We start from the raw sequence: 25,434 nt of genomic DNA, 5'->3' as shown, positions 1-25,434 counted from the left end.
AACTATACTTGTGGGTATCAGAAGTCCCCACAAGAATGGTAAACAAACACAAATTCGACCAACTGGGGACATTTTCTTAGTCCCCACAAGGTCAAATGCTTTTTCTAGGGGGTTTAGGGTTAAGGTTAGAATTCATGTTAAGGTTAGAATTAGGGTTAGGGTTAGAAGCTAGGGTTAGTTTTAGGGTTAGGATATAGGGTTAGGGTTAAGGTTAGATTTTTTGGTTAAGGTTAGGGTAAGGGTTAGGGTTAGGTTTAGGTGTTATGGAAAATAGTATTTTGAATGGGACTGAATTGTGTTTCCACACAAGGTTAGTTATACAAGACTGTGTGTGTGTGTGTGTGTGTGTGTGTGTGTGTGTGTGTGTGTGTGTGTGTGTGTGTGTGTGTGTGTGTGTGTGTGTGTGTGTGTGTGTGTGTGTGTGTGTGTGTGTGTGTGTGTGTGTGTGTGTGCGTCAGTCAGTGAGCCAGCATTAGGAGGTACACCTATATGAACAGATGACATAGATCTAAACAGACTGAGGTAGTTATTAAAGTACTCTGACTCACCATACTGAATGAACAGCCGAGCCGCGGAGGGAGGACTGGAAAGATAGAGAGAGAGAATAAAAAGGAAGTAGACATGGTCAAACAGTGATGGTGTCCTATACAGTATCTGCTGATGTCTTTCTCTGTGCCATTTTCTCTCCATCACATTCTCCATTTTCACATAGAGACTACCATTGAAACAAATGTACAGCTAGATAAAAGCTCAAGGCTATGTAATGAAGACAGTGTCAAATCGCTGAATCGGCCTTTAATAGAACTCAATCGTTTATCTTTCCTTAACTGTGTGTGTGCTTGCGGTTGCTTGCGAGTACACATGTATGTGTGTGTGTGCATGGGTGTTACTGTATGCATGTGTGTGTGCCCACACACAGAACAGACTATTCGTCTGACACTCGTATTCCCCAACACACTGATATGTCTTAGTTGGTCTGTCTAACAGGACATGACATAACCATCTCTGCATGTACATACGTTTATGCAGGATGCATCATTTCCTGTTTGATGAAAAGCTACAGTGCTAGAAAGACAGATCTATAATCCATAGGTTGTTGACCAGTGTTTTCTTTTACCAGTGCTTTCAGCATGTTGCTGTCCCCATCGGGACGACGTGAAAACATCTTCCTCTCATGTCTGTGTCAAATATGCAACACACACAAGCACAAGTACGAGCACGTGCATACACATGGCACGCATAGACATGTACAGGCGTGCATGTACACACCCACTCAGGAAAGGTGGAGAAAGGACTAAAAGGGGAGAGGGAGGGAGGGAGACAGGAGAAGAGAGGGAGGGAGAGGAGATGGAGGGAGGGTGGGTGGGAGACAGGAGATGGAGGGAGGGAGAGGAGATGGAGGGAGGGAGGGAGACAGGAGAGGGAGGGAGAGGAGAGGAGATGGAGGGAGGGAGACAGGAGATGGAGGGAGACAGGATATGGAGGGAGGGAGAGAGGAGAGGAGAGGAGATGAGAGGAGAGGAGAGATGGATGGAGAGGAGGGAGAGGAGAGAGGGAGACAGGAGATGGAGTGAGGGAGGGAGAGGAGAGGGAGGGAGGGAGGGAGGGAGGGAGGGAGGGAGGGAGGGGGAGGGAGGGAGAGGAGAGGAGAGGAGAGGAGAGGAGAGGAGAGGAGAGAAGAGAAGGAGACAGGAGTTGGAGGGAGAGGAGATGGAGGGAGGGAGACAGGAGAGGAAGGGAGGCAGGAGAAGAGATGGAGGGAGGGAGACAGGAGAGGGAGGGAGAGGAGATGGAAGGAGGGAGACAGGAGATGGATGGGGACAGGAGATGGAGGGAGGGAGAGAGGAGAGGAGAGGAGAGGAGAGGAGAGGAGAGGAGAGGAGAGGAGAGGAGAGGAGAGAAGGATGGAGAGGAGGGAGAGGAGAGAGGGAGACAGGAGATGGAGTGAGGGAGGGAGGGAGGGAGGGAGGGAGGGAGGGAGGGAGGGAGAGGAGAGGAGAGGGGAGGGAGGGAGGGAGGGAGAGGAGGGAGGGAGGGAGGGAGGGAGGGAGGGAGGGAGGGAGGGAGAGGAGAGGAGAGGAGACAGGAGTTGGAGGGAGGGAGGGAGGGAGGGAGAGGAGATGGAGGGAGGGAGACAGGAGAGGAAGGGAGGCAGGAGAAGAGATGGAGGGAGGGAGACAGGAGAGGGAGGGCAGGAGGGATACATAGTGAGAAAGTGAGAAAGAAGATGAGAGTGATGGGGTGGAAGGGAGGGAGAGAAGGAGTGTGTAGACTCAGAGAGCTGAGTGGTAGTAGAGCTCAACAAAAGCTCAGTGTTCAACTCATGTCTCCAGAGAGAGCAGCTTCTCTGGTTTGTGATGAAAACAGTCAGATAACTGTGAAACAAATACTCTCACTTCGTCCAGAACATTTCTCTAAGGTCCTCTAACACACACACACCCTCCTTTCTAGGAGAGTTGTATACTGCAGGCATCAGGAGTCTCAGCCCCTGTAGGGTTCTTACAGGCGTCGCTGGACTTCTGGAACAGCTGTTGGGGTGTACCTGTGCGATAGCGTAGCTTTTGACCTAACAGATGTTTATATTTGTGTGTGTACAGTTGTGTTTGCATATTTTACAAGCATTGCACTGCTGTTGTGTGTATACTAGAGTCAGCTATTGGCCACATCCTTCCAGACTCATACTCACAACCGGTCTCCGAGGTCGCACACTCTAACCCCGTCCGTCTGCATCATCATAGCTATTACCACAGCGACCCAGTTCATCCCAACCTGTCAGAGGACCTGATGAGGTCACGTTGGGCTCAGCGCTCAGAGCGGCTTTCTCTGTTCGTTGCCCGTCAACTTGACCGGCGGGGTTTGTTTTGTGGTTCATGGTTCACATCATCCTCTGACCGCTGTGTGTTAACCTTTCCAGCTGCTGTTGGCTGCTGTCCTCTGAGGCTGTAGCACTGAGATCATTAGTCCACAACGCTGCTGTGGCCTCCAGACATGTCTCCTCGCTAACATTTAGTTTAGAACAGAACTATATCCCCACATACACCTTTCTCTCTTTCTCTCTCTCCTCTTTTAGTTTTTCCTCTCCCTTTTCTGTGTTTTATTTCTCATTAGTTTTCCTTCCATCTCTCTGTTTTCCCTCACTTTTTCCCTCCTTGTCTCTGCTTCTTCTCACATTCTATCTATGTGTTTCTCTTTATCACTTTTCTGTTATCATTCTATTGAAAAGAACGTCATCCAGGCGTTAAATCGCTGCAGCGTAGCAGCCTGGGGAAATGTGCTGTGTGATGTCTGTGTGTGTGTGTGTGTGTGTGTGTGTGTGTGTGTGTGTGTGTGTGTGTGTGTGTGTGTGTGTGTGTGTGTGTCTGTGTTAAAGTGCGTGTGCGTGCGTGTACAGAAGTAAACACCACATAGAGACACTCTGTATGTCTGTCAGCGCTCTAACTGAAGGAGAAGGACATGAGCCTCAAACAGTGCTACGGAGAGATTGTACAATGTTCAAGTGACTGTGCTCTATATACAGCTATTGTGAATGAGAAGCATCTCTGAACAGCCGAGTGCAATGCATGACCTATCTGCTGTACTGTTGAACGTGTTTACAGACTTCATACTGCCATTCTCAGAGATGTCCTTGGGCTGCTCACCTAACAGAGGAGGTATAGGGAGGAGGGAGGTAGGAAGAACAGTGTACTGGCAGTCTTGTTGACTTTTTCTCGCTGTTTTTTTACAGCCCGTCCTGTTTGCTCCACAACGTTTTCTTAATGAATCACTTAACCAACCTTTTAATCAACATATCTTCATCTAAGTGAAAAGATTGAATTATTTTGAATTGTGTCAACTTTTACTGGGCTTTTACTGGGCTGTGTTGTGACAAGTTAGGGCTGGTATACAGAGGATAGCCCTATAAGTCCATATAATGGCAAGCACAGCTCAAATAAGCAAAGAGAAACGACAGTCCATCAGTACTTTAAGACATGAAGGTCAGTCAATCTGGAAAATTTCAAGAGTTGCAAAAACCATCAAGCACTATGATGAAACTGGCTCTCATGAGGACCGCCACAGGAAAGGAAGACCCAGAGTTACCTCTGCTGCAGTAAGTTCATTAGAGTTACCAGCCTCAAAAATTGCAGTCCAAAGATGCTTCACAAGTTCAAGTAACAAACGTCAACTGTTCAGAGGAGACTCCGTGAATCAGATGTTCATAGTAGAATTGCTGCAAGGAAACCACAACTAAAGGACATCAATATGAAGAAGAGACTTGCTTGGGCCAAGGAACATCAGCAATGGACATCATTTGTTAATATGTATTTTAACTATGCAAGTCAGTTACAAACATATTCTTATTTACAATGATGGCCTACCAGGGGAACAGTAGGTTAACTGCCTTGTTCAGAATAACAGATTTTTACCTTGTCAGTGCAGGGATTCGATCCAGCAACCTTTCAGTTACTGGCCCAATGCTCTAACCACTAGGCTACCTACCTCCTGACATTAAAACACTGGAAATCTGTCCTTCGGTCTGATTAGTCCAAATGTGAGATTTTTGGTTAGAACCACGTGTCTTTGTGAGACGCAGAGTAGGTGAACGGAGGATCTCTGCATGTGTGGTTCCCACGGTGAAGCATGGAGGAGGAGGTGTGATGGTGTGGGGGTGCTTTGCTGGTGACACTGTCAATGCTTTATTTACAATTCAAGGCACACTTAACCAGCATGGCTACCACAGCATTCTGCAGTGATACGCCATCCCATCTGGCTTGTTCTTAGTGGGACTATCATTTGTTTTTCAACAGAGCAATGACCCAACACACTTCCAGGCTGTGTAAGGACTATTTGACCAAGAAGGAGAGTGATAGAGGGCGGCATCAGATGACCTGGTCTCCACAATCACCTGACCTCAACCCAATTGAAATGGTTTGGGATGAGTTGGACCACAGAGTGAAGGAAAAGCAGCCAACAAGTGATCAGCACATGCGGGAACTCCGTTAAGACTGTTGGAAAAGCATTCCAGGTGAATCTGGTTGAGAGAATGCCAATAGTGTGCAAAGCTGTCATCAATGCAAACGGTGGCTACTTTGAAGAATCTCTAATATAAAGTATATTTTGATTTGTTTAACACTTTTTTGTTACTACATGATTCCATGTGTGTTATTTCATAGTGTTGATGTCACTATTATTCTACAATGTAGAAATAGAAAAAATAAAGAAAAACCCTTGAATGAGTAGGTGTGTACCTACTCATTCAAGGGTACTGCACTGCATGACAAAACTGAACTGCATGACAAATACTCTGGTTCCTTGTCAATAACTATGACCCAGAGTTTGTCTAATCCACATGACATGGTCAGAATAACCTTCTGTCCCCATTAGTCGTACAGTACATGGGGCCTGACAGTGATAGTCTCACTTCTGATTCCCATTCAGGGAACAACACTTCATCATGATGGCAGCTAATGAACCCAGTGAGACAGGGATCTGACACTTATTCCCTCTCTGTCCCCCTCTGTTTTCATAACCACTAATTGGAGCTGTCAATCACATCTGGGTCTCCATGACAACCGAGGGAGAACCAATGGGATGGGTGTTGTTGAATAACCCAGATATAAATCATGAATTATACAGGGGGACTTAGACTGATAATCAGTTGAGTGTGTTTTCTTGACGTGGCTGGATATTTGATGTGTGTCTATGAGAGATGTGAGTAGAACGCAGAGAATACAATGGTAAGGAAAGATGCCAACTTTGCAGAATGTGGAATGTACTCATGATCTCAAACATGAGTCACTTCATGACTTTGTGACTCCTGTCCAAGTAGCAAACCTAGATAAACACATTAGATAAAAAGGAGGTTTCTTGGCTATTCTTGCAGCGTCTATTTTAGTGATGTTCAGAAGTAGAAATGGGCCAGCCAAGACAGCCAGCCACACACCTGTGACCTACCTGTTACCTCAAACTTATTTGCGATGTGACCCACATGTACAGGTAACTGTCATAATAAAGGAAACTCCAACATAAAGTGTCATAATAGGGTGTTGGGCCCCCATGAGCCAGAACAGCTTCACTGCACCTTGACATTGAGTCTACAAGTGTCTGGAACTCTATTGGAAGGATGTGACACCATTCTACCACAAGAAATTCCAAATTTGTTGTTTTGTTGATGGTGCTGGAAAATGCTGTCTCAGGCTCCACTTCATAATCTCAAATAAGTTTTCAATTGGGTTGAGATCTGGTGACTGAGACAGTCATGGCATATGGTTTACATCGTTTTCATGCTCATCAAACCATTCAGTAACCACTCATGCCTTGTTGATGGGGACATTGTCATCCTGTGAGGGCATACCCATGGTAGCCAAAATAATGGCCTGCCCAGGATACATGACCCTAAGCATGATGGGATGTTAATAGCTTAATTAACTGTGTGGAAGCACCTGCTTTCAATGCAATTTGTATCTCTCATTTACTCAAGCGTTTCCTTTATTTTGTCAGTTACATGTAGCTGGTACACCACACAATGGTTATGTAAAGCATTTTGTACAGACAAACTTACCAAACATATCTGTTGTATCACAGCCATTGTGGCAAATGCATTGTACATCTGTTTTGCAACCAGGAACATGCACTTTCTCCCCCTTTAATTTATACAGGTCTCCCCATCTCCATTACCTACCTAGTCCTAATTATATACCCCACCCCCCCATTCACTACTTTTCCTCTCACCCCTCCTCTTGTGTTCCCTATATGGAGCACTAAATGGGATCAGGTCTCGTGTGGAACCCAGGCATATATATATATGTGTGTGTGTGTGTGTGTGTGTGTGTGTGTGTGTGTGTGTGTGTGTGTGTGTGTGTGTGTGTGTGTGTGTGTGTGTGTGTGTGTGTGTGTGTGTGTGTGTGTGTGTGTGTGTGTGTGAGAGACAGAGAGAGAGAGAGAGAGAGAATAGATGAAGAGAAGGAGTGAGTGAGCAGTAGAATGAGAAAGGAAAAGGACGTCAGAGGAGGGCTATCTAGACTAACTATCTTGATACACATAGCACATGCTAAATAGGCTACAACCTTTGACTACACTCTTATGTTTTCACAGAGACATCCCCTAAAGGGAATGTTCCAGTGGAAACAGCCCACAACTCTAATCAGTAGGAGGTGCTGATGATGAATTGTATCCTAAGTGCTTTGGGTATTCCCATTTTCAGCAGTAATCAGTGGGAAATTGGACCAGATACTTGGCTCTCACCATTGGGGAATACTGACTAGAATAAACTGGATTGAGTTCCAATTCTCCATCAGAATCATCGGAATAGAGAAATGAGAACAGTGGAACTAGGACTGTTCCGTAATTCTCTGGTTCCATGGAGAGAGAGAGAGCTTTCTGACTGTCAGCTGTAGCGAGAGGAAGACATCGTCTGTCACAACACACAAAATACTGTTCATCCTGGCTTGTATAACTATGTATCTAGCTTTCAAATGACATGCAGATTGAATAGAGAGCCGATGGTTAAGGATCGTATGATGTGACTGGAGAGTCTATAGAAAGAGGAACTGACTGTCATAGGTACAGTCAGTACGGTGGTGTGTGTGTGTGTGTGTGTGTCTGTCTGTCTGTGTGTGTATGTGTACCTGTCTGTGTGTGTACCTGCATGCATGCAAACCAGTGTGTGTGTATAAGTACATTTACGTATATGTGTCTAATAATGTGACAGGTGAGTCAACAGGGAGAGATCGAGAAGTCTCGGAGGTTGAGGTGATTAATGTAGCGTGGCGTGTATGACACTCCTACCTCCTCTACAGAGACTGACAGGGACAAGATAGATGGGTGTCAGGGTGAGATGGATGGCCTCCTGCAGGGGGCTCTCCTACCTAGGGATCCAGGAAGTGCAGACACAGGAGTGGTGGGACTAGGAGCTTTCTCACACTGTGAATAGTTTAACATGATGAGGACAAATGAAAGTCAGGGACAGAAACGTTGTCTGAGTGGATGGCACCCTGTGGAGGGGAAGGTTGTCCCTTCATCCTGAGCTCAGTTTCTTTCTATCATTGCTCTCGCCCTTTCTCCCTACATTCTCTCCTTTCTTTCCGCCTTCCTTCCTTCATTTCTTCCTTCCTTCCTCCCTTACTTCCTATTTTCTTTCTATCCTACCATCCTTTATTCTTTCCATCACTTCTTCCCTTTGTCTTATTTTAAATGAAGGGAGAAGGGAATTTTAACTTGGTGTACCATTTGCATGTCATTTAGACACTCAATACATATTTTAATGATCCTTTTAATCACATACACTACATACTAGCGATGGAGGAAAAAATCGATACAGTTACATATCGGAATTATTATTTTGACGATATATCGTATCGTTTTGACAATATCACAATGTTATTTTTGCTCTGGTTGACTGTACCTGCACCAAAAATATGTTCTCCATCTTCTTTTAAATAGTCTATTTGTTTTCAGCACTTTTATTTCCATGACTAATCAAAACTGGTTTTCCACATGCCTCTTTCTTGTCCCTCTGCAGCAGATATATGGTGAGCAATATGTTTAGACCATGGAATCGTAATAAAATCACAGTATTGAATCGCAATGCATCGTGAGAAACGTGAGACACGCAATATATATGGTATCGTCACCTAAGTATCGTGATAATATTGTATTGTCACTTAAGTATCGTGATAATATTGTATCGTCACCTAAGTATCGTGAAAATATTGTATCGTGAGGTTCCTGGCTATTCCCAACCCTAATACATCCATCATTGGAGGTTGCTGAGGGGAGGACGGCTCATAATAATGGCTGGAATGCATTCAATGGAATGGTATCAACCACATCAAACACGTGGTTTACATATGGTTGATACCAGTCCATTGGCTCCATTCCAGCCTTTACTATGGGCCGTCCTCCCTCAGCAGCCTCCACTGTAATACATACATGTATATATTTTCCCCATCAAATCATGGGTCACCATGACATACATTAGCTATACAAGAGAACGTGTTACCTGGAATAGATTCCATAAGTGATCTTCCTAGAGAAGATTCCTGGGGCTTATGGTGGAGAGACTGTATGAAGTGTGACTTGCCAGGATATAATCCAGAATGAATCCACGACGGAGCAATAAACCTTGAGTGTCACATGCACAAGCTTTAAGATGCACAGATATCAGCGCCGAGGCCAGAACGAGGCATGTTGTAAGTGAACATCATGTATTCATGGGCTAGGTTTCTGTGTTGAGGTTTTATGCAGGGCACTTTATTTCCAAGGGCTGTTTTCTGGTCGCACATGATGGTCATGAATAAGCATCTGTTCTGTTTGCAGAGAGTGGCTGTCAGAGAGAAAGGGGTCATGCTGGTGTGTGTTAAACAGTGCTTTTTTCGACTCCCATTCAGGATGTGTTTTCATCTATAAACTGGATGTTGTATTGCTTTTTGAGGAATGAGGACGTGTGCTTTTCTAGAATCTTCTCCTTCATCACAGTGCCACTTTAAATCAGAGTTTTCTAAAATTGCCCCTGATTTTATAGCTGTCGCATGTGATTAGGTTTTTTATACAGATGTAGGATCTTAATTTGAGCCAGTTTGCTAATCCTGCATCAACTGGAAATGTGAATTATTATGTGGATTAAATTAAGGGACATTTTTGTAGGGGTTGAAACATTTTGGGGAAGATCAAGTCTAAAATTTCAAAGTGAAAATTACAAACTTCAGAAGCCTTTTTAAACCTCAAATACATTACACGTTTAACATTTCAAGGAAAGTTATCCTGAAACAGGGTGATCAAATTAAGACACTCCATCTGTATGCAACACTGGTGTTTGGTGTTCTATGTTGTTTGGTACATTCCATGTTATTATTGTCATATACCACTCTATTGTTGCCTTACGGTATTCCTCTCTTCTCTTCCACAGACTCACGTCTCTCCAGCGGATCCTGCTACTTCCTATCAGATCAATCAACAAGACTCCCTGTCGGAGAGATTATGAGGAATAGCAGTTTCACTCCCCACGGCAGTCCAACAGGAAGTGAAAAGACACGGGGACTCTGCTAATCACCATGACAACCATACAGCTGTGACTGACTGTGTGAGGCCCCTCCCTCTTTTTCTACACCCAAGCTAAACCCATTCTCCCCTTTCTGAGGACAACCTAGCTACCCCAGTCCATCCCCCACGCTCTTTCTCCTTTAAACTCAACCTCGCTTTCCCTTATTTCAATCCCACGTTTCCTCCATCTTAACAAAACCGCCCTCTTCATTTGTCCTCCTCCTCCTCCTTCTCTTCCCTCCATCATCATGCTCAGCAGGCTTCACACTCACTCCTCCTCTTCCTCTCCATCTACCCACACCCTCCTCATCCTTCCCGCTCTCCTCCTCTTCCTCCACCTTCCGGGACTGGTCTGGGGGGACTGCTGGCTGATCGAGGGGGACAAGGGCTACGTGTGGCTAGCCATCTGCAGCCAGAACCAGCCTCCATATGAGACCATCCCCCAGCACATCAATAACACGGTCCACGACCTGAGGCTCAACGAGAACAAGCTCAAAATGATCCCCTACACCTCCATGTACCGCTTCACCAACCTCACGGACCTCAACCTCACCAAGAACGAGATCTCCTACATCGAGGACGGAGCCTTCGCTCAACAGGCCAACCTACAGGTACACTGGGTGGTGGGTTGGTGGGTGGGTGGATTGTTTGATTGGTTGATTGATTGATTTAATCTTGACGTAATCCTTTATGGTTCTCTCCTAGGTCCTCCAGCTGGGCTACAACAAACTGACCAACCTGACAGAAGCCATGATGAGGGGCCTGGGCCGGCTGCAGTGCCTCTTTCTCCAGCACAACCTCATTGAGGTGTGACATTGGTCGATTTTTGTTTAGTTCTGTAGTTTTTAAATATTTCAATGCTACTATTTGCTAAATCTAAATTTATATTATTCTGTATGTACAATATGATTCAGATTTTTATAAATATATTGCTTTCTGTCTCTGTATGTTCTCATCAAGGTCATTGGCAACAATGCATTGGATGAGTGCCTCAGTCTCAACAGCATTGACCTGTCATCCAATAAGCTGGCCCGCATCGACCCCTCCACCTTTACCATTTTGAATCGCCTCATGGTGTGTGAGCTGGCTGGGAACCCCTTCCATTGTGGCTGTGACTTGTACAACTTCCTCACCTGGCTGGAGGCCTTCAATAACGTCACACACACCTACGACCGGCTCCAGTGCGAGACCCCCAGGGAGATGTTTGGCTACCCACTCCTGAGTCCCATCGCGTCCGGCCACGCTGGGCACAACGCTCGGACGATTCTGTCCTCTGTCTGCCGGGATGGGGTCTTCATCCCCGGGATGACGTCTCTCCCGCCAGACTCAGATTCCTCCGGAATGGGCCCGGACATGTTTGACCGCGTGGGTCCGTACCACCAACCCACCACCTCGTCTTCCTCCACGGAGCACAGCTTCAGCCCCAGCATCAAGCTCCACCACGTGTCCCTCTTCACGGCCTCTATCATGGTACAGATCCCCAGACCTTACAGCAAGATGTACATCCTGGTGCAGTACAATAACACATTTGTCTCTGATGTCATGAACCTGAAGCTCAAGAAGGAGATGATCACGCTGAACAAGCTCAAGCCACACACCAACTATACCTTCTGCGTGGCCTCCATCCGGACCTCCCAACGCTACAACCACACCTGTCTCCAGTTCTCCACCCGAGCCCAGAACCCCGACGACATGCCGCCAACACCTTCCACCACCACCCACTACATAGTGACCATCGTGGGCTGCATCTTCGGGATGCTCTGCATCCTGGGCCTCGTCTACTATTGTCTGAGGAAGAAGAGGAGGCGTGAGGAGAAGCAGAAGTCCATCTGTGTGAAGAAGACGATTCTAGAAATGAGGTATGGCCCGGAGGTGGCGGCGGCCGTGGGGAACGACCCGTCTGCGGTGCAGAAGCTCCAGGAGCAGGCCCAGGGTCAGGGCCATCACCAATACCAGCACCATACGCACGGGGGCAAGCTACCAATGTCTGCCTCCTCCTCGGGCATGCTTCACTCCGCCAACACCTCTTCCTCCAGACTCTCCTCCATCCCTCAGGATAAGATGCCCACCGCCTTCTCTGAGGCCATGCTGACCAGCAAAGGCAACTACATGGATGTGAGGACGGAGGGGGTGATGAGAGACGGAGGGATGGGAGGAGGACAGGGAGGGATGAGGGATGAGGATCTAAGAGAAGAGGACGGGACGGACGTGGGGGAGGATTCGGACGACGACGGGCGAGGCTCGGCCTCGGAGATCTCCACCATCGCCATGGAGGTGGATAAGGTCAACCAGATTATCAATAACTGCATTGACGCCCTGAAGCTGGACTCTGTCATGGCCGCCTCCTCCACTGCCTCTTCCGCCACTACCACCACCTCCTACCCCACCTCCCCTCCACCCACCTGCACCTCCTCCTTGACCCGTGGCCTCATCCCCCTTTCCCCCGGCATCACTGAGACCTGCCCGGGCCTGCCCTCCCCTACCACCAAGATCCCCAGTCCACCGCCGCTCCCCTTCTCCCTCCCTCTCTCGGAACGTCCGGGGATCAGCGGCGGGGGGTTTGTGTCGCCGCCCTACCGCCCGCCTCCCCCTGCGTCCGCTGTGCGCCCTGTCGTGAGGCAGATGAGCGCTGACGCTGCGGTGGTGATCAGTGCCGTGAAGAAGCAGTGCAGCACCTCGTCCTGCAACTCCATGGGACGTGACCGGGAACGAGGGACCGGAGGAGGAGGCCGGGTCTACAGCCTGGACGTCCACGAGCCCCGCAGCCCGGACCCCTGCCAGCAGTACCCAGGAGAGAGAGGCAGCCCCGCAGGGTGTGGAGAGCCCCTGGAGCGGCTGCCTCTGGTGGGGAGCGGCGGGGGAGGAGGTGGGGGTGGTAGTGGAGGTGGTGGTGGTGTTGATGTTATTACCAACCAGCATCACCAGCACCAGCAGCAGCAGCAGCAGCAGGGGCAGGGACAGGAACAGCAGGAGGACTACCACTGCTCAGAGCACCGCCACTCAGTCCCGGCTCTGTACTACGAGGGCTCCCACCAGGGCTCGCCGCACCAGAGGGCCTCCTTCCTCAAGCCCCTGACCCGCTCCCGCCGTGACGCCGCCTCCTACTCGCAGCTCTCGCCCTCCCGCCACCAAAACTACTCCGGGTACTCCTCCAGCCCTGAGTATTCCTCGGAGAGCTCTCTGAGGATCTGGGAGAGGTTCCGGCCCTACAGGAAGGGCCAGAGGGATGAGTCATGCTACGTCACGGCTGGGAACGCCTTAAGGAAGAAGGTGCAGTTTGCCAAAGGGGAGGACCTCCACGACATCCTCGACTACTGGAAGGGCGTGTCAGCCCAGCAGAAGCTGTGAAAGGAAGACAGGAAGTGAGAGTGATGGGTCTCTTGTTGATCCCGGTGAACTGCCAATTTGAGATGCCAGACAAAAGGAAAGAGAGAAAATGAAATTAATGAGGGTAGTGAAAGAGTTAAGTTGAGTCTGACTCATTTACAGTAGGTTTCATTGAACCGTGTCAAAACATGTTATCATCAGCAGGACCAGAGCTGAGAGAGATGATAGTACAGTAGGGTCAATGTGGACTAGGACTACTTCTGGAACCTGCTCATCGTCTTTACAGTTATAAATAGAGACAGGGAGCCCAGGCCAACCAGTGTTCAGTGAACACTTCATGTGGAATTCACCTGTTGGAGTGTCATTCTCTGTGCCACGCTTTCATCTGTGTGTAGAGACGGGAAATCAGATGACGTAACGCCTGTTTGTGTCTGCATTGAGTGTATGCGTGTGTCATCGAGTGTACTGTATGTGTGTGTGTCAGTGTTTGTGTGTGTGTATGAGTCAGTCTAAACTCCTACACATGTTTTTGGGCGCATGTAGGGCAGGCAGATAATGTGTGTGTCTGTGTTGGTGAGACAGAAACACAGTGAGATAATATACCCAGAGAGAGAGAGAGAGTGTGAGAGAGAGAGTGAGAGAGTGAGAGAGTGAGAGAGTGAGAGAGTGAGAGAGAGAGAGAGAGAGAGAGAGAGAGAGAGAGAGCAATACAAAGGGGAAAAACATGGTGATTGTGAACAGAGCTGTCAAGCAGTCTCTCCCTCCTATCCCTGAGATCATCCATGCTATTGGATGGTGCACAAACATTTGCATTTCAATAGTGGCTGTCACAGTCACAGCAAGCGGAGAGGAATATAAAGGAAGAACTGAAAACACTCAAGGAGGCTTTACGGTGTGAGGATGCAGGCTTTTCTTGTGTCTCAAATGCCATCCTATTCCCTAAACAGTACACTACTTTTGACCAGAGCCCTTTGTGACGCAGACGTTGGGTCTTCAGTCAGCCACAGCACAGGACTAGCCAACCAGGCGGGCAGGGTAATGTACTGTGATACAGGCCAGACGTAACCTCCTGTGAAGATAAGGAATTGACACAGCAGTGTAAAACAGTAGCCCCGCCCCTGCCGCTAGGAGCTACAGGGAGGAGTATCAGGTATCTGGCCCTACATGTTGATCTCTGATCAGACATTTAACCTGGACCCTGTGAATGGGAATCAGATTGTGAACAGCTGTGTTGTTGTTATTGGTGTCTTGGGTAGGGGTCGCTGTGACTTACTAGGTTCTGTAGACGGATCAAGAGAGAGATGGAGAGAGATGAAGAGACCGTAAAACACAGAGATAAAAAAGAGAGTAAACAAAGAGAGGGGAGAGAGATACATTCTGCGTATTGTGCATATTCATGTCAGCAGATGAATGTGGGTCAACAGAGCTAAAATAGTGACAATGTGCATCGTTTGATGTGAGCTCTTTGTGTGCTGCTGGCAATCCTTTTGTCTAGATGAATGTGGCTTAAAACGTCCATTCCACGTTTAATAATGTGATCTAAAATGGATCGTGGTCTTTAACTGGCGACCCACTTCACACAGGTTTACCCACACAGTTCCACTGTACAGCAGTTCTAGCTCAAGAGAATAATACCCCTCTTATTTCATAACAACTGAAGGAGGGGCGGAGTAAGGAGGTACACCTTTAATTAACACCAACACCTCTTTCTGGATATTAACACCATGAACGTCCACTTTAATTAGACACACTAATTAGCAATTAAACAAGACTGTGTCATGGGGAGGTTGTGTATGTGTGTGTGTGTGTGTGTGTGTGTGTGTGTGTGTGTGTGTGTGTGTGTGTGTGTGTGTGTGTGTGTGTGTGTGTGTGTGTGTGTGTGTGTGCGTATGTGCGTGTGTGCGTGTGTGCGTGTGTGTGTGTGTGTGTGTGTGTGTGTGTGTGTGTGTGCGTGCGTGCGTGCGTGCGTGTGTGTGTGTGTGTGTACAGGGTCGGTCAATATGCAGCAGTGGGTTGTGTGTAGTGTTTAAGCTAATTGAATTAGATCTGCCTGCCTGGCTCGAGAGTTGATTAGGAGTCTGTGGGATTGGAATATTGACAGGCAACTGTGGAGAAATGCATAAACAAGGAGAGAACAGCTCATATCCACCTCCACACACACACACACACACACACAGAGAGAGAGATATAGAGAGGGTACATTCACCTAATCCACTTTAATGCATGATCCAGCTGTTAACCAGTAGAGTGACCTGTATGTATTAATACTATAGGAGGCAGTCTGTCATTGTGGCTGCGTATCAAGGACCAGTGTTGGGGAGTAGTGAACTACATGTAGTCCAACTAGTAATGTAACTACATTTTGCAGTGATTTGATGGTAGCTGAGTTATATTACAATCTTAGTAGTGTTTTCAGTAGTTCATTACTTTTCTGCCATGTAGAGGTCCGGCTAGCCACTGGAACTACACACTACTCCTTTTGCAAAAATAAAATAAAATATGGGTGAAGTAGGAAAAAAAACTATCTGGCATCAGACCTGCCTAATTCTCACTTGAGACATAGTTTTTGTGTTTAATAGGATAAATTACACATTATGTTAACATCTAACTACAGAGCGATCTGTTCTTGCTATTTGTATTCTATGACATTTCAAATGTACATATTATTTTTCATGAAGTAGTTTGGATGCAGTGAAGTGCTTTTTAAAAGTAACTTTAGTTCAGTAAACTATAAACTCTTTCTGAAGGGTAGCTTTAGTGTAGTTTAACTTCTTCCAGTGTGAAGGGTAGCTTTAGTGTAGTTTACTTCTTCCAGTGTGAAGGGTAGCTTTAGTGTAGTTTAACTTCTTCCAGTGTGAAGGGTAGCTTTAGTGTAGTTTAACTTCTTCCAGTGTGAAGGGTAGCTTTAGTGTAGTTTACTTCTTCCAGTGTGAAGGGTAGCTTTAGTGTAGTTTAACTTCTTCCAGTGTGAAGGGTAGCTTTAGTGTAGTTTAACTTCTTCCAGTGTGAAGGGTAGCTTTAGTGTAGTTTAACTTCTTCCAGTGTGAAGGGTAGCTTTAGTGTAGTTTAACTTCTTCCAGTGTGAAGGGTAGCTTTAGTGTAGTTTAACTTCTTCCAGTGTGAAGGGTAGCTTTAGTGTAGTTTAACTTCTTCCAGTGTGAAGTCATTGGTAGCTTGGTAAACTATATTTTCAGAGTAGCTTCCCCAACACTGTCAAGGACACACTGACAGGTTGTAGAGTCACCCCTCTAGAGAAATGGGAAACGGGATATCCTGTGCTGAAGTCTCCCAGGTTAGATGGACCGATATGATTTACATACAGCATTTTAGTGCATTGAATTAACTCTCCAAAGGTGATGGATTTTATTTAAAATAGGGGTCGATAGGGTACGTTTCTATCAATAGCAACAGTGTTGTAGTGTGATGTAAGGTGGTAGCCAAGGAGATACTTTTCTTAAGTAGAAAATGTTCCGAAAGTGAATTTCAGCCTCTCTCTCTTTCTCTTTCTCTCGCTTATTCACTCTATGTGTCCTCTTGTATGAGTGTTCACTGCTCCACGCTACACACACACACACACACACATACCCCTAAGCGCCTGGGCCTAAGTGGAATGTGGCTTCAGCGGTGTGTAGCGATTGAACACGACATCTCTGCATGGGCTTCAGCAGAATAACACCTGTCCCCCTTTATTCAAGGAGAAAAGCTGGAAATTACCTTCCTCTGAGAGTTGGATTGTATTAGCTCTCCTCCTGCACAAGAGTTTTTTCACTCCCTCCTTTTCCACTTTCCTTTTTCTTTTTTCAAAATATGTCATCTTGTTTCACCTGCGCTTGTTTGTGATGAAATGATGCATGTTGAATACAAACCAGTCTGTGGGTGAGAGTGGTTCAAATTAGTAAATGTTATATAAATGTTACCTGGATGTTACAAGGGGTGTTTTTTTCGGTTCCCTCAGCTCTCTCTGGTTGAAGTAGTGTTGGGTTATGATTGGTTTATCCTGTGAGACTGATCCGAGGTCAAAGGTCATATTCCATACAGATCCATAGTGCCCCCATTTTGGTTTTCCATTGGAACCGACAAGGTCATGGAAGGAAAGAGTCACAATGCCAGCTCTCTCAGTGAAAGAGGAGAGAGGAAATCTCACTGGATTTACAGAACTCTTTCCAGACTCTTCAGTCTTCCTGAAGGAAACAGCTACAACAAACAAACAATTTAAAAGTACGATACCCACTGATCTCCTCTCTGAGACACTACACCTGAAAACTCTACAGAGGAACTGCTATGCTACCGGAGGCTAACTGTGACAGACTCTGCTCTTCACCATTCACACACAGAGGGATTCTCAAGGAACCTGGCGAGAACGTTTAAAAACACACGCTCGGAAAGGTGACTTTTTTGTCATTTTGGCTCCAAATCCCTGAACTCCTAATGTAAGTTTACAGACATTGACACGTGTGAGAGTGTCCTGCCCCTTCAAAAGGACTCAGATGGTTGACAAAGCTGTGAAAGGATTTTCATCTGTACAAACCAGTGCCCATACATACAACCATTACAACTGCCACCATTTTTAGTGTGTTCGAAGTACAATGTGACAAAAAAAGATGTTTGGTTGTTTCATACTACAGTTTCATACGTTTCAGAAGTTTTTACGTCTCAATTTGCCATTGGTTTGTTTTCTATTCTAAATTGTCAACTGTTTGACTCAATTTGCCATTGATTAGCTATTCTATCTAAATAGGATGTATAAATCACTAGGAGGAGTAAGACTGGAGCTCATTCAAGTGCTCTCCTGCTCAAGGACCTGCCTCGATCATCACACATCGTTTCCACAACATTCCCAGAGTCCTTTAGCCAAATACAGTGGCAATTCTATTTGTATTTTGTAATAATAAAAGAGAACCCAGTGGGACTTCTCTCGGCTTGCTTGCACAACGCTTTTTTACCAGAGCTCTTGTAATGGTTTTACTCTCATGTAGCCTATGCCTCCCAATCCGTCATTTCAAAGCTATTTTGATCAAATTCTTTCAACTCTGCACTGGACATACCAAGGAGGGTCTTGGGTCAAAACTAGTGCACTACATTGTGATCAAGATGCACAATATAGTGAATAGGTCGCCATTTGAGAAATAACCCAGATATACTAATCTCCCTCCACTAGGTTGTCAGGAATGGTCAAAGTTTTCCGTTCTAAAATAACTTCTGTTGTCTGTGTTTAAATAATACATGGTTTCCCTGCTAACTCCCAGCAAGCGGTGTAATGGTTGCGGTTTAGACGAGCTGTTGTGTTAAGTGGCCTTTGTTTAGGCTTCTGAGATATTTATCAGAACAGAGCTGTGTTTGGGGGCGTATTGGGGCGTAGAGGTTGGGAACACCAGAGGAGCGGCTGGATGCTGGATATAGAACATGGAAGACTGTATTCTATAGCACTGACCTAAAGTAGTTAAGAGTACATTGGTGGCCTACATGGAGCCTTTGGGCTTGGTTAGTTTTCCAGAGCAGGTTGGAGTGTATACCTTGTACCCAGTGCACTGTACTTAGGGGGACTCGGTACTCGACAACAATTCAAAAAAGCATGGCATCCCCTCTTGGGCGCCCCAATAAGCATTAAACATATAAACATTGATTGGATCCACAATTTCTTTAGTACTCACAAGAGTCACTGCCTAAAAACAATGAGAGTCTGGAGCCTAGTCTCAGTTAGCTACTGTACTCCTCCATCTTTGTTGTTGTGTCCTCCTTGCCTCAGCAGAGCCCTGGCTTTTAACCGTGTTGTAATCTAATCCTGTTAGGATTGGGTCTATTTATTTTAGCTCTCTGTGTGAAAGATCACACTATTTACATAGAGTTCGTAATACCTACTTATCCCCCTTTATACTCTCCATGAGGCCTTGTTTCTGACATCTAAAGCCCCCCTGGAGACAGAGGCTGTGTCCCAAATGGTACCCTATTCCCTATATAGTGCACTACTTTTGACCAGGTTTCATAGGGCTCTGGTCAAAAGTAGTGCACTATGTAGGGAAGAGGGTGCCATTTGCGATGCAGATACAGACAGACAGACATATATCAACAGCTATTCAGGCGGCCATGACATCAATGCTTTATGTTGGATGCTATGCTTCATGACATGGTGGAACAGTGTGAGTATTTGAAGAGTTTCCCATCTCTCAGAGAATGGGTTGAAAGGCCCAGTGATGTCTCTAGTTGTGCCCCAGCGGCCCTCTCTCTTCACACAGATGGACTGTGTGTGCAGACTACAGATGGACTGTGTGTGCAGAGTACAGATGGACTGTGTGTGCAGACTACAGATGGACTGTGTGTGCAGACTACAGATGGACTGTGTGTGCAGACTACAGATGGACTGTGTGTGCAGACTACAGATGGACTGTGTGTGCAGACTACAGATGGACTGTGTGTGCAGACTACAGATGGACTGTGTGTGCAGACTACAGACAACAGATAATGAAAATAAGTCAATGGCTCTCTAATCGTGCTGTTGACTTTGATCAGTGATCATCTACCCCAACGCTGTATGGAACAGAAGGCTACTGAGCTGTGACTGTAGTGTAGCAGAAAGGAAGGGGGAAAGAGAGAGAGACAGGTTGTAGCAGACACTGGCTATATAGATGCTGCATAGAAGAAAAGAGCAAGAGGGATGGACACAGAAAGAGAGAGGGCAGAGGCTAGTGACAGGCTGGCTGTATGGAAGGAAAGGAAGCTATCTGAAGAGAAAGAGACAGAGGAGAGAAGTGAGAAGGATGACAAAAATAAAGACTAACAGCAGAGCCTGAATGTATCGATGGAAAAGAAGCTATAGGAAGCTAAGAGACAATTTATTCTTGATCTGAAAATGTGGTCGGAGGCTCCATATGGAGGGTGTGATGCAATGACAGAGTCTCCGGAGGAATGCAGAGGCCAAATTGAGCTCTGTACCACATCGCTGTGTGCCTCTCAAATGTTGTAAGAATGCAGAGGGCTCAGTATAGCGCCGCATTGACATGAGTGGTTGACGGTAGATGAGGGAAGGAGGTCCTGTATAAACACAAACTCACTTCTTTGACAACTTCCTTCACAACAGATCTGTGCTGCTCGGCAAAGTGCAAGAAGTATGAATACCCTGACTTCTGCAGAGGCCATATCACCCTAAATGCTGCACGGCCAATATAGACTGCGGATTGACCAGGCATCGCCTTTTAAGTGGCAGAAAAGAAGCTGTAGCGAGAACATGGTGTGACATTAATCGTTGTCAGTTTTCAGCCACATTACAAAAAGCAGAAAGTGGATTACTTTTCCATGGAATTTTTCTCCACCTCTTTCTAAGCTCTTTATCTCTCTCCAAGCATTAGGACCTCTAACTGCTATAACAATGGACCAGAGAGGCAAGAGGACAGCAGATTTATGGCTGGAAATGGGCTTTAATTTCACATTTTACATTTCACATATTATGGAAAAATCAGGGGTTACAGATATAGGATCTTAATTTGATCACTCTTTTGTTACTGAGAATTTCAGATCAGCTTTGCGATGTACATAAATTCACTGAAAACCCACACTAACACATGGTTATATTAACAGTATTGTACTTTTCATATAGCCTACTTTTGGCCAACTAATAGCCTAACCACCGATCTAGGAACGTTATGGACTAAATGTTCATTACATTATATTATATTTTTGCTGTGACAATATAGGTCAAATTAAGATCCTGTATATCTTGGTCCAACTCATTTAGAAGCTACGACTATTGAAACAGTATTAATGTTCATCCATAGTTTATTACTTTGAATGAATTACTGTCTAATGGACCTTCAATGGATTCAAATAAATTGTATTTTATAAATGATAATTGACTGATATCGAAAAGTGAAATTTGAAAGCAGAAAACATAAAGCATTTGAAATGCAGCACCATTTTGCTAGTTTATAGTCATACAACTCAGTTCACATGCAGTTGAAAAGCCTTTTTTGACCTGCTACATGAATATTTCAGTCACTCTGTTTCCACTTGTAGTTTAAGAGGCAATGTTTTCACGTACAGTTGTTACTGCACTTAAATATGAAGTATGGATGATTGTGCTTGTTTGGGCTTCAAAGTATTTTACTCTGAGTTGAATATACGTTTAGTGTGTACCTCTCTCAATGTGAGAACAGTCCTATGGCTGGGGGCTGAGAGTGTACTGAGGGGATAAGAGGAAGCCTGGTTGGCAGCCAGCTTGCAGCCCTTCACGCCTGTTGCTAGTCCACTCACTCCTTTTCTCAGGCTATACTCATCTGTTAATCTGCCTGGGAGACACAGTGTTCAGACCGTAGAGTGAAGTGACAGGTAGGAGAGAAAGAGATGAAGAGAGGAGAGGTAAAGAGAGAGGTGGGGAGAGAGAGAGCCGAAGCAGTATGATTAAACAGGAGTGAGCCATATCCTGAACAGCAGGTAATGACGGGATCTTCAGAGAGGGAGAGACGGAAAGAAGGATTTCCAGAAACAAGTACTCTCTAGAGGGGAGATGATCCCAGAGCCTCAGCATGAAGCTTCTAACACCTTTTATCAGGAATCTGTCAACAGACTGCTTACATGGACCAACAGGATACTGAACACACACAGAGAGAGAGAGAGAGAGAGAGCGTGGGAAGAGGACAGTGCTACAGAACAGAGGCTACTCAGAATCATTGGCACGCCTCTCTGGTATAGAACAGGTCTGAGAACAGATAGTGAAATCCTGCTCACGTTCCCACTAGCTTTCTTCTATCTACTCCATCATAATTATCCTCAAACAATAGCAGGCCTCATTTCAGCCTTATCTCAGCCTGGGCTCCATTGTTAACCATGACACTGTCTCCCCCGAGGTCCAACTGAGGATCTTTAGACCATCAGCATAATGGCTGAAGTCACTGTTATTCTAGCCAGCCTTAAGAGTTAAATGGTTTTGTTAGCAGGATAGGGTTAATTCCAACATTAGTCCATGATGGGGAATAATCCATTTAATTTGTTCAAGGATGTGCCATGGAGTAAAGTACTACTACTTCATGACATGTCCATTTTGCAAGGCAACAAACGACACTCTCTTTTCTTACATGTGTCCTTTAAACGAAAACCATCCCTCTCACTCTGCCTTTCAGGCTGAATGTGTTCAGTACAAACTGAACACATAGAGGTCTGTATCATCACTGAGCTTCAGCTGTTTGTGTCTGACACGTGTGGTTGCTAAGACGTCTGTAGTTGGACAACTTGTATAGGAGCAACAACCACACACTGTTTCTGCCTCCACGGTGCTATTCTGAGCTACAGTATATCTCACATGGCTGTGTGGGAGTCTTTGTAGGCTGGGCGTCTTCATACTGAGAGTTGGGCTTTGTTCAGTTGGATACTTATGTTATCCTTTTGGAAGTAGCATTGCTTGTGGGATAGGGGGAGGAGAGAATGAATATGGGTTTGGTTTTGTTCCTTGTTTGAAAGGGGATATTAATGACGCAAGATCGATAAGACCATAACTCTGTTAAATGTTCAGAAAGATCTTTCTTGCCAAAGTTTTGCGGATGCCTGATTAGTTTGTCTATCCCGCCTTGTGTCAAATAAAAGACCCAAGTCTTGGCAAGTCAGGGTCCGGAGTTCACACCAACTGTCTGAGCAACAATTATCACAGATTTGATTCAATGTCAAATTTGTTTATGATTGTTCTTCTTTACTATCTGTCTGGTTGGCCACCCAATTACACTGTTTATACTTTGTAGCCCCTGAAAGGAAGCATGCTAGACCTCTGCCAAGAGGTCTGAATATCTATGGCACAGAAGTTAGTGTACTTGCCCTACACTGCAGGGTTGCTGGTTCAGATCCATGAGCAGGAGAACACTACACAGAGCTTTTATACCTGTCCCAAATCAAGGCTCAGGAATGTCCAAGACCGTTATCTTGTATAGTTTATTATGACGATAACATAAAACATTTAGTTTTCTCCATGTGCACATATACACTGCTCAAAAAAATAAAAGTAACACTTAAACAACACAATGTAACTCCAAGTCAATCACACTTCTGTGAAATCAAACTGTCCACTTAGGAAGTAACACTGATTGACAATAAATTTCACATGCTGTGCAAATGGAATAGACAAAAGGTGGAAATTATAGGCAATTAGCAAGACACCCCCAAAAAAGGAGTGATTCTGCAGGTGGTGACCACAGACCACTTCTCAGTTCCTATGCTTCCTGGCTGATGTTTTGGTCACTTTTGAATGCTGGCGGTGCTCTCACTCTAGTGGTAGCATGAGACGGAGTCTACAACCCACACAAGTGGCTCAGGTAGTGCAGTTCATCCAGGATAGCACATCAATGCGAGCTGTGGCAAAAAGGTTTGCTGTGTCTGTCAGCGTAGTGTCCAGAGCATGGAGGCGCTACCAGGAGACAGGCCAGTACATCAGGAGAAGTGGAGGAGGCCGTAGGAGGGCAACAACCCAGCAGCAGGACCGCAAAATGACCTCCAGCAGGCCACAAATGTGCATGTGTCTGCTCAAACGGTCAGAAACAGACTCCATGAGGGTGGTATGAGGGCCCGACGTCCACAGGTGGGGGTTGTGCTTACAGCCCAACACCGTGCAGGACGTTTGGCATTTGCCAGAAAACACCAAGATTGGCAAATTCGCCACTGGCGTCCTGTGCTCTTCACAGATGAAAGCAGGTTCACACTGAGCACATGAGCACATGTGACAGACGTGACAGAGTCTGGAGACGCCGTTCTGCTGCCTGCAACATCCTCCAGCATGACCGGTTTGGCGATGGGTCAGTCATGGTGTGGGGTGGCATTTCTTTGTGGGGCCGCACAGCCCTCCATGTGCTCGCCAGAGGTAGCCTGACTGCCAATAGGTACCGAGATGAGATCCTCAGACCCCTTGTGAGACCATATGCTGACACATGCACATTTGTGGCCTGCTGGAGGTCATTTTGCAGGGCTCTGGCAGTGCACCTCCTTGCACAAAGGCGGAGGTAGCGGTCCTGCTGCTGGGTTGTTGCCCTCCTACGGCCTCCTCCACGTCTCCTGATGTACTGGCCTGTCTCCTGGTAGCGCCTCCATGCTCTGGACACTACGCTGACAGACACAGCAAACCTTTTTGCCACAGCTCGCATTGGTGTGCCATCCTGGATGAACTGCACTACCTGAGCCACTTGTGTTGGTTGTAGACTCCGTCTCATGCTACCACTAGAGTGAGAGCACCGCCAGCATTCAAAAGTGACCAAAACATCAGCCAGGAAGCATAGGAACTGAGAAGTGGTCTGTGGTCACCACCTGCAGAATCACTCCTTTTTTGGGGGTGTCTTGCTAATTGCCTATAATTTCCACCTTTTGTCTATTCCATTTGCACAACAGCATGTGAAATTTATTGTCAATCAGTGCTGCTTCCTAAGTGGACAGTTTGATTTCACAGACGTGTGATTGACTTGGAGTTACATTGTGTTGTTTAAGTGTTCCCTTTATTTTTTTGAGCAGTGTATATACAATTTTTCTAAGGTTTAGTTCCCAAAGAGAAGGTATGGATTTAAAAGAATCTGTGAAATATCTGTGAATTTTGTACTGACTGTAAAAAAAGAAAAGAAAAAAAAGTTGATTGTATGGCTTTTTGTCTACTGAGCTTGATCTGTCTGTGTGTTTCTTCTGGGTGGGTTGGGGTTTCGGGATCAAGGGACGACAGTTTGAAGTACTTGATTATCTATGTCCTAAAGAGGTTAAAGAATAGAGAAGTTTAACAGGTGAATTTAAAAAAGAAACAAAGTTATATTTGCATGATTTCCTGTATTTTTCAAGAGAAGAAATATATTGTTGTGTTTAACGAGTGGGTGTATGGTGAAAACAAACAGAACCGTAGGGACTGAAATACAGTATTTGTCAAACTCATTTCTAAGATTTAGGTTAAGGGTGACGTTCTTTTTAAATCTCTCTCGATGTTGAATAGTTGCATTCATCTTTATCTGTTTTTTTGGTATTCAGTTTCAGCCTAATGTATTTCTACTGTCTGCAGTTAGCAGTGCTATATATCTCCTATTGTTTCTGGCCAGAGGCGGGTTGAGTTGTGTGCTGTGGAAAAAACCTTCAGGCCTGTGGGTTGTT

General features: G+C 45.8%; 1 protein-coding gene across 2 annotated transcripts; it reads left to right on the top strand.

Moving 5' to 3' along the window:
- The first annotated feature begins 3,344 nt into the window (after positions 1–3,344).
- LOC129832815 (protein phosphatase 1 regulatory subunit 29) lies at positions 3,345–21,298 on the top strand. 2 transcript variants are annotated; one of them, XM_055896827.1, is made up of 4 exons: positions 3,345–5,002; positions 9,884–10,628; positions 10,723–10,824; positions 10,978–21,298. In XM_055896827.1, exons 2-4 carry the CDS (start codon positions 10,266–10,268, stop codon positions 13,363–13,365), a joined length of 2,853 nt encoding a protein of 950 aa, XP_055752802.1. In that variant the 5' UTR covers positions 3,345–5,002; positions 9,884–10,265; the 3' UTR covers positions 13,366–21,298. The 2 variants fall into 2 exon arrangements, with proteins under 2 accessions (XP_055752802.1, XP_055752800.1); XM_055896825.1 differs by lacking the exon at positions 3,345–5,002 and having other exon boundaries at positions 8,844–10,628.
- Positions 21,299–25,434: the final 4,136 nt, after the last annotated feature.

This window comes from Salvelinus fontinalis, chromosome 34 (assembly GCF_029448725.1).
Source record: "Salvelinus fontinalis isolate EN_2023a chromosome 34, ASM2944872v1, whole genome shotgun sequence".
NCBI lineage: Eukaryota > Metazoa > Chordata > Actinopteri > Salmoniformes > Salmonidae > Salvelinus > Salvelinus fontinalis.
Note: the sequence above shows the minus strand (reverse complement) of the source record. Positions and strands in the feature narration are given on the sequence as shown.